General features: G+C 41.8%; 1 protein-coding gene across 1 annotated transcript; it reads right to left on the bottom strand.

Moving 5' to 3' along the window:
* Positions 1 to 3067: 3067 nt before the first annotated feature.
* lrif1 (ligand dependent nuclear receptor interacting factor 1) lies at positions 3068 to 9548 on the bottom strand. The gene is made up of 5 exons (XM_086159487.1): positions 9430 to 9548; positions 9231 to 9326; positions 6522 to 7977; positions 5608 to 6265; positions 3068 to 5003 (listed from the first exon to the last, which is right to left on the bottom strand). The coding sequence occupies exons 2-5, from the start codon at positions 9287 to 9289 to the stop codon at positions 4801 to 4803; spliced, it is 2376 nt and encodes a 791-aa protein (XP_086015613.1). The 5' UTR covers positions 9290 to 9326; positions 9430 to 9548; the 3' UTR covers positions 3068 to 4800.
* Positions 9549 to 9749: the final 201 nt, after the last annotated feature.

Raw genomic sequence — 9749 nt, forward strand, 5'->3', positions numbered from 1 at the left:
GTGTTCAACATGAGCTCCACCCTCCAAAATTAGTACAGTACTGATTTGGAGGGTGGAGCTAATGTTGAACACCTGTTTTTATAGGATATAAGGATATATCCTAATTAATTGGATATAAGGATGCTTTACATTTAACTTTCCTGTTACCCTCATTATGACTAATTTTCTAACAGCAAAGTTCCCCAAAATCTAGTAATCATGGAAACAAAGAGACAATTACTTGATAAGGTCACTCTCACTCTGAGGTGAGTCCTTTGTATTTGGTCTTGTGAAGTCTTCTCTTTTTGGTAGACTTAGGCACTAATACACCTACTTCCTGGAGAGTGTTCTTCACTTGAGTGGATGTTGTGAATGGGTTTTTCTTCACCATGGATGAAAACACAGGTAAGGGCTCCCTGCATGGCATTTCTGCCTGACGCACCTCAGACGGGGTCAATGGAGTAGCTGCAGGGTCATCAGCTGGGAGCTACCCTTCATTTCGTTCCATGTTTCGTTCCATTATTCCCAGAGCATCTCACATTGGTGGAGCAACAGCAGGAACCTGCCACCCCCTGCAGCTACTCCTTGGACCCTTCTTTCCCCCACAATATGTCCTAATTTCTCAGCCAGAAACTGTGTCTTACCACCTCTTCTGCCAAGTGTTTGGAGGCCTTCTTCAGCTTCAACCCGGTCGCTCCTATGTTTCTGAGGAGGCACTGGATGGATGTTCCGATAAACCCCCTGCAGCCAACCTCCAAAGGGCAGATAACGGTTGACCATCCAGGCTCCCGACACTCAGCTGCCAGCTCTGAGTAATTGTCCCTCTTCCTTTCAAAAGCTGCCTCCATTCCTCTCTCCAAAGGGACAGTGAGCTCTGCCAGGATCACTGTTTTGGCTGTGGGGGACCACAGGATGACATCTCAGAGAGGCCGTGGTTGTCTTTGGCGGGAACTTGAGCTACCTGTCAAGGTCCACTCTTAAGTTCCAGTCGCTTCCAGGTGTTCTCTCCCTCTGGCTGATGTTCTGAGCCCCTGCCCCTTGTCCGACAAAGTGGATCAGCTTCCGGGTTCTTGGAGGATGGTCCTTGGCTACTTCTGTCCTTTGTGCCTTGAGGACTTGTGCCAGTTTCCGCAGGATCTGGTTGTGCCGCCACCTGTACCAACCCCGAGCCAGAGCTGTCTTGCAAATGGACAGGATGTGCTGTAAACTTGGGTTTGGGGCGTTGCAAAGATCGCAGTTTTACTCTGAGCTGTGCCACTGACTCAGGTTACTAGAGGTTTTCATAGGTGGCGCGAATGAGAAAACTCAGCCTTGCTTGAAGCATCTTCCACATGCCAGACCACTTGACGGTCCTGTCAGCCACTCCTTCTCAGGTTCCCCAATGTCCTTGTTGGTGCTGGCTGAGCCCTATAACCTTGTATTGTGCCACCTCATTCCTGACCGCCTTTTTCGATCACCAGTGCTTTCCTCTCCTTTCTTGTGGCTTTTGACCAAAACCTGAGGGATGTTCCGCACCCCCTGATTGCATCCTGCCCACAACTTCTTTGTGCATCAGCCTGGTCGACAGCCTTGTCAGCCTTCCGTTTGCGTCCTGTTTGAACCTGAGCCTTGATGTTTTTTACAAACGGATCAGTTAAGTCTCTCAGCTCTGACACGAGCCTTGCCTTTTCCTGTCTGTAGCCCAGGTTGCCCATTGGGCAGCTGGAGTACGCTTTTCCCAAACAGGCCAATATTGGAAAGGCTTCGAGGTGAAGCAAGCCATTTGTGAATGAAACTGTTGGCTTTGGCATCCATCTTCATTACTGTAGATGAGGTGATCTCACACCGCTTCAGGGGCCACATCGCGCACTGATAGAGGGTGAATTAATAGCACCAGACCTTGAGCTTCCCTGGCAGGAGGCTCTTGTCTATCATCTCCAGGCCGTCAGTATGCTGGTGCATGATGGTGTCAGACAGATCAGCCGTGTACAGCCTTCCCAAGCCTCAGACAGGTTGTTCAGCCAACCATGGAATCCTTTCTCCAGCTACTGTGAAGGAGATGAGGTAATTCTTGGCTCCCTTCTGGATTGGGAGACTGTGAGACTTTGTTGGTTTGATTCTAATTCTGGCCCATCCAAGGAGTTCTTCAAACCTCTTTAGGAGCCTGGCTATACACAGCGCTGTTTGCAGAAGGCTTGTTACATCTTCCATGTAACTCCGCAAGGATGGCAGTCGTTGGCCTGACTGTGACCTTATTCTTCAACCCATTTGCCTACGAAAAATCAGAATAGCCTCAAAGGCTGCTGTTAAGATGATGGGAGAGATTGAGCAGCCCATTGCGATGCCTTTCTCAAGCTGATGCTGATGTTGTTTTCTGTGTGGTGTAGCAAAGTTGAAAACTGCTGAAGTAGTAGATGGAAACCAGAAAGGATTCTGTGATCATCCAACACTGTTATCTTCCATGGACATCCAGGCCTCTTTGAGTTCCCAAGCTCACCAGTGTACTCCTTTTTTATCAGAATGTACCAAACTGTTGATTTTGTTACTCCTAACATTTCTGCTATCTCCCTGATGGATTGCTTTTTTTCCAGCCTCAGGATGGTCTCTTTCACCTCACTGAGAGCTCTTTTGACTGCATGTTGTGTGTTCACAGCAACAGCTTCCAAATGCAAACACCACACCTGGAATTCACTCCTGGACCTTTTAACTGCATAATTGATGACAGGTTACCTAGGGGAGAGCCCATGCACCCTTGTTACTTTCTTCGCCTTCTGAGTCAATTGTCAAATTACTTTTGGCCCCTTAAAAAAGGGGTGGCTATGTAGCTGTAACTCCTAAACCCTTGCTCCTCTCTGAAATTCTCTGAAATTACAGCTGAGTCTGCACTGTTAGCCCATATTGAGTATATAATTGTATCCTGAATGTTTTCATTAACAGCTAAAATAATAAAACTTGCCACTGTCCAAATATTTCTGGACCTAACTGTAACTCCTCAATAAAACCCCTTGGTAACATGAGAATAAATAAGAAAAGAAAGTCTCAATTTTTTTCTGCTGAGACACCATAAAAGAAATATTTCCATGAGATTTAATTGAAAAACACTAAGACGTATGGTCCAAACAGATTTTATTATAGACATATTAACAAAATCTATGATAGAACTGTTTGGAATTGATATATGCAATGTGACACGAAGTTATTGAGATGTTTCTACATTGAGTGGTACCACTCTGAATCCTAGACCAATCAGAGGGGCACTGCTCAGACAGAGATCACTTTAATGACAGTAAAATGGCCCACTGGCTTCATTTATCGAAAGAAAACATCCTACATATACATTGATAAATTGCCCGGATGTGTGAGAGTGAACAGTTGTTTTTCTGTATATGTGCCCCCGTGATCGCCCAATAACAGCTTCGATAGGCTCCAGCAACAACATGAGCTTGGCTGCAGGATAAGCAGCAGATAAATGAAGGGGGTGTTTTCAGGGAGCATGAGAAATTATATCAACAAAACAATTTGAAAAACACTAAATTATGTAAAAACAACAGCAATATCTGATCTGTAGACATAGTTGGTCATTTCATCACATGCAATGGGAAGGACAAGTATTTGATACACAGCTGATTTTTCAGCTTTTCCCATTTGGAAAGCATGTAGAGGTCTTTTATCATATGTACTCTTCAACTGAATCTAAAACAAACAATTGTAAGGAAATTAATTTGCATTTTATTGCATGACCTAAGTATTTTGATCACCTGCAAACCAGTAAGAATTGTGGCCTCATAGACCTACTAGTTCTTCTTTAAGAAGCCCTCCTGTTCTCCACTCATTACCTGTATTAACTGCTCCAGTTTGAACTCAGCTGTATAAAAGACACCTGTCCACACACTCAAACAAACTCCAACATCTCTACAATGGCCAAGACCAGAGAGCTGTGTAACGGCATCAGGGATAAAATTGTTGACCTACACAAGACTGGGATCAGCTACAGGACAACAGGCAAGCAGCTTGGGGAGAAGGTAACAACCGTTGGCACGATTATAAGAAAATGGAAGAGGTTCAAGATGACGGTCAATCTCCTTCAGTCTGGGGCCCCATGCAAGATCTCAAGAAGAAGAAGGATGAGTACAACCCCAAGAACACTATCCCACCATCCCAACCGTGAAGCATGGAGGTGGAAACATCATTCTTTGGGGATGCTTTTCTGCAAAGGGGACAGGACGACTTGACCGTATGAAGGGGAGGATGGATGGGGCCATGTATTGCAAGATCTCTGCAAACAACCTCCTTCCCTCAGTGAGAGCCTTGGAGATGGGTTGTGGCTGGGTCTTCCAGCATTACAACCCGAAACACACAGCCAGGCAGGCCAACTAAGATGCGGCTCCGTAAGAAGCATCTCAAGGTCCCAGAGTGGTCCACCCAGTCTCCAGATCTGAACCCAATAGAAAATGTTTGGAGGGAGCTGAAAGTCCATATTACCCAGCGACTGCCTTGAAAGGATCTAGAGAAGATCTGTGTGGAGGAGTGGGCCAAAATCCTTGCTGCAGCGTGTGCAAACCTGGTAAAGAACTACAGGAAACATCTCATCTCTGTAATTGCCAACAAAGGTTTCTGTGCCGAATATTAAGTTTTGTTTTTTCTGATGTATCAAATATTTATGTCATGCAATAAAAAGCAAACTGATTACTTAAAAATCATACAAAGTGTTTTTCTTGACTTTTGTTTTAGATTCTGTCACTCACAGTTGAATGAAAATTACAGACCTCAACATGCTTTGCAAGGGGGAAAAGCTGAAAAATCAGCAGTGTATCAAATACTTGTTCTCCCCACTGCTGATCATCAAATAATGGCTGCGTGTTTCAGGGGGTCACTTGTCATACTTGGAACCAAACATTCTTTGCTCTGAGTCCTGCACTCCTTCGATCCTGTCAAGGTATTGTTGAGCAAGACACTGAAACTCAAACCGCTTGAATGGCACTGCTCAGTGGCTGCCAACAGCTGATGTTTCATCCTTGATTGGTTAAATGCAGAGAAATAATTTCCTACAAGGGATTAGTAAAGTAAAATGCAATAAAAATAAATAAATTAATCAATTAATTAATTAAAAAAAAAAAAAAAAAAAATCAAGACACTAGGGGTGAGAGGATGAGGAGCTAAATACAACAATGGAGCTGAAGATTTGTCAGATTTGTGAGAAACAGTTTACATGCATAATTCTACAAGTGAACTTGTTTAAATAAAAAAAGATGGGGAAAAACAAAAGGTGAATTTCATCTGAACCCCACCATTACAAGAAACTTTGAACTTGCCAACCCAACCTCTCATGTGCTTAATGAAAACAGTCTAAATGAATGTTTAAATTCTATATGCTAAAGAGTTCTGAGTATATTCTATACCTGTAGAGGCTCAGACAATGCTATTACTAATAATTATTTTGTTTTTTACTTTTTCTGTCCGAAGCTTTTCCACTCCGCAATTATTCATCCTGTTGTTTTACCTCCTCAGCTGTTTCAGATAAACTGGGGATGTCTGAAACCTCAAATGTCTTGTACCTCTGCTAGTTATTGGCTATACAACAATTTACCTTCCATGAAATGTTCCCATCTTTAGTTTATGCCTTAGTCAACATACGCCTTCCTTTTTTACCTGTCAGCTTGACCATTGTCCTGGGGCACTGGTCTTGTGCTTCCATCCTCATGTTGGACTTCACAGTGGTGGCAGGAGTTCCAGGGATGCAACATGAACAGATAGTGCGCTTCCTTGCTCTACCAATTCTCCTTGTGTTTGAATTTGGCCTAACACAACTCTGTAGATGGGCAGACAAGTGTTGCAAGTCGGGGTTGTCATTCTCATCTGCACTGAGGATATCTTCATCAATTGGTTTCACAAAGCTGGTTCTTGATTTAAAATTGGTATCATAAACTTTTTTCAGAGATATTTGGCCTGAAGGACACCTAATCTTTCGCTTCAGAGAGAATTTGGTGTCTGTCTGTTCCTCTACTAACATCTCCTGTTCAATCAAAAGTTTAGGACAATTATCATATCCATAATGGTACAAATGATCATGCTTTTTTTCCTTTGTGCAGCTTGTTGTTTCTTCACAACCCATCATGGCAACCATGTCAGTGCACTTCTGTTGTACATGCTCTTCTGGTACAGCCCACGATGGCTCATTGATCCTCTGTAGGCAAATTTTGACATAAGCTGTAATCCCAAATTTTTGCCTTAACAAATGATTAGTAAAGAGGCAGGGTTTTGGTGGCAATGAAGAAATACAGTTTGGCAACTTAGGGCTTGTAGAGTGCTGCAAGAGAGATCAAAATGACACTTTAAAAAGAAACTGGCCTTTCATCAACACTTTTCAGACAAAAACAATGTTAGACTAGATAAATTTATGGGAATAATTGGTATAGTATTAAACTAAATAATAGTTTAATAATAATAATGATAGTTGTTACATGAAAGTTATCATTTTTACACAGAACTTACACAACTGAATTTAACAAGTAAGCTGGGTATCATTGCAAGCATGTTCTTCGTGCAAACATTAGTACCCTCACCTTCACATTACTGGTTCCTCCCTCTGTCTGAAAGCAGGTTCCACAGATGCTGCCGGAAGTGCAGTGATCTGCCCGACTCTCAACATCATGAGCCACCTTCATGCTGTCTAACTGCTGGTTGGAGTTGCTCTGCTGACAGGTTATGTTTGAGGCTTCATTGTTATTCATAACTGCAGCACCATAGGCATTTTTTATTGTTATGACCGTGTGGTCTGACATGTTCTGGGGCAGCAGTGCTGGTCTCAGAGCAGAGCTTGCATTCCTTTCATCTCTTGTATTACTGAAGTTAACTAAGCTTGTTTTTGTTAGTGTGCCCAAGCTCCTTGTATCTATCTGGTCCCTTTGTTTCTGAGTCCCTTTTTGTATCACATCTTCTTTTGACCCTGACTCAAGCTTGGGTGGTACATATGCCACAAATATGACATTATCTTCATCCAGATGAGAGATTGTTGATGTACTAGATAATACAGCTTGTTGAGATGAGCCTTCCAGACAATCATCTTTGGAAAGGTCAATCACTTCATTTGACTCATTTAGAATTAAAATGCTAGAGTCTTGATTGACTACCCTATAGGATGCTGTGTCGGGTTTCTTGAAATGTGTACTATTCTTTGCATCCCCAGCTGAATTGGTTCCCTCAGTTGCCAACAGAGATGGTTGGCCACACCTTTTGGCAGCAAAAAACATCTTGCCATGGCACATAACCAAGGTATTTTCTTGTGGTTTTTCACATTTGCTTGATCTTGACAGAGAGAGGGATGTTTCTTTTGTAATTAGTTCCCAGTTTTTGCTGTCGTGTTCTCTCTCTCTTACAAGTGTTTCTGGTTCTCCACAACCAGGGGATGATGCCCTTGACCAATAATCTTCTTCAATTACCCACTTCATTGGGCTGTTGGGCCTTTGAGAGACTTTTGGAATCAATTTCAAATGTGGTTTAGATCCTCCTGATGTAGGCAAAGTCATATTTAAGGCCTTGGGAAGATGCTCTGCTGCTGAATAACTTCCTGGAGTGATGTTTTTCACATTAAGAGCCACCTTGGTTGATTCACAGACCACACTCATGCCTGACAAGGAGTTGGCAGATGGATTCAAGATCTGCCTGCTGACACCTGTATGGACTTCTGAAGCTGGAACAGTTTCGACTTTTGCGTAACGTGCAATCTGATAGCACTGCCCGTTTCGGACGACAGATGGTGTTGCAGTCACTAGGGGAACCTTATTCAGTGACATACCATGATCTTGACATTCATTGTGCAAAGTGCTCATGAAAGAAGCCTGCACAGGGTTTGAAGGAACTACAACAGGTGCAGTTTCCTGCGACTTAGAAGCCATAGCAGAATTGGTTATTTGAGTTTGGACATAGTGGCCATTTACCACTTGTACAGGAATAAGCCTCATGATGGTCCGTCCGTCAACCCCAATAGCAGGCAACGCCTGGTAGAAGACACCAGTCCCTCTAAGAAGAAAAGAAGACAGATATTTTTCAGGTGACATTTTTTTTATGTCTTAACAGAAGCAAAATATTTTTGAATTGAACAAGTTCTTTAAATAAAATACAACAAGGCTGGCTTCTCCCTTTGATGATAAAATTTGGTCACTTCCTTTATCAAACTGAAATTAAGACTGGCCTCTCACTCTAATAGATGAACCAACAGGATAAAGAAGACAAGAGACTCTGGCAACAAAGTTATAGGTACTCTTTTCATGTAAATTATATTATCTTACTCCATTTTTAGAGTTGGGCATCATGCTATTAACTCACAGAATACACCAGAAGTATCATTTTTGCTGGCAAATGAACAAGTGTACAGTGAAAATGTATATTTCCAAAATATTGAGATTTAACTTTACAAATGTAAATCAGAGTCCTCTGAGGCAGCAATTAATACTACATCTTGATAGTTTTCTAGTAGCAACAAAATTAAAATCTTTGAAATGATCCCTTGGCCAGTACCCTTTTATCTTGTGTAATATCAGCTGAAGTTCATAAGAACATTCACACTCCATTAGAAATCACGCAATATTCTAAGCTGGGCTAGACTGATATTCAGGCAACAGATAACTATTTTAACAACCTATTATGTCTGCTGCTTGCTCACTTCTCATTTAACCATTCAATTACCATTCAATCTATAACTTCTCAAAAGCCACCTGTCCATATTATAGTTCACGTGGCCACATTCTGATTTATTCACGATGGAGATAAATTTGATACGAGCTACAAAACTGTATTCATGCATTTATCCCAAGCAGTGCAAAGGCAATAAACTGAAAATGCAATTCAGTATTTCTGAGGGAAAAAAAAAAATCAATGCCACTTTAGCTTCAAATATCCAGCAGCGAGCATCCTTAGATTCCGCCTCCAAATGTATTTGTTGTGACACTTTTAGTTTTGACATAGTTTTTAAAATACATACAGAATATTGCCTATCAAGTATTGTATGCGCTACTTTAAAATATTCTATACTACAAAATAAATAAAATGGTCAAACAAAAATGCATCGTTTGTTGTCATCTGCAACCCTTCCCAGATAAAAGTACCGGTTCAACGCAAACACCCTTCGTTGTTTTACGTGATGTCGCAAACGCTACCAAATAATAACTTGAAAGACCTCTGGGAAATATATGAAGAGACTTTATATCCACCGTTCTACCAAATAGAGCTTCCTTCAGAAATAAGTTAAATACGTGCTAAGGAAAGTGACTTACGGATGTTTTACTCTTATTTGCCTTGGAGCTTCATCCACTTGTTGACTCCCAGGGAACATGACTTCTTCGCATACGTCTATTCTATGTTGTTCCAATCTATCGATGGTGTAAACAAAAAGCAACTTCAGAGATCAGGATAATTCCTGGAGCAAGTTACTGCTAATGGCGTTTATACAGCAACCCCGACGGGAACGCGAACCGTCAATAGGCGCTTCTGATTTTTTGTCGGTGGTGCCGAAGCGCATGCTTCTGACAGCCCAAAACACATTAATGGAAAACATTGAAATCCCTTCATATTTCCTCTTTACTCTTAACCTTTCGCCATGACCATTTTCTTCTTCATGGCGACGCCATGAAGCAAATGATTGCTACTGCCCCCCCCCGGTGAAAAAAAAAATCACTACAGAAGTGGAACGATAATAATGGAAAAATAGTCAAATGATAACAAAATACAGATAAATAAAGTAACAACAACACTATGGTTATGCCGCTATGCCAGTGATTGTTATAATTTCTATT

Source organism: Fistularia commersonii, chromosome 14, assembly GCF_037954325.1.
Source record: "Fistularia commersonii isolate RoL2024-O1a breed Wild chromosome 14, RoL_Fcom_v1.0, whole genome shotgun sequence".
Lineage (NCBI taxonomy): Eukaryota > Metazoa > Chordata > Actinopteri > Syngnathiformes > Fistulariidae > Fistularia > Fistularia commersonii.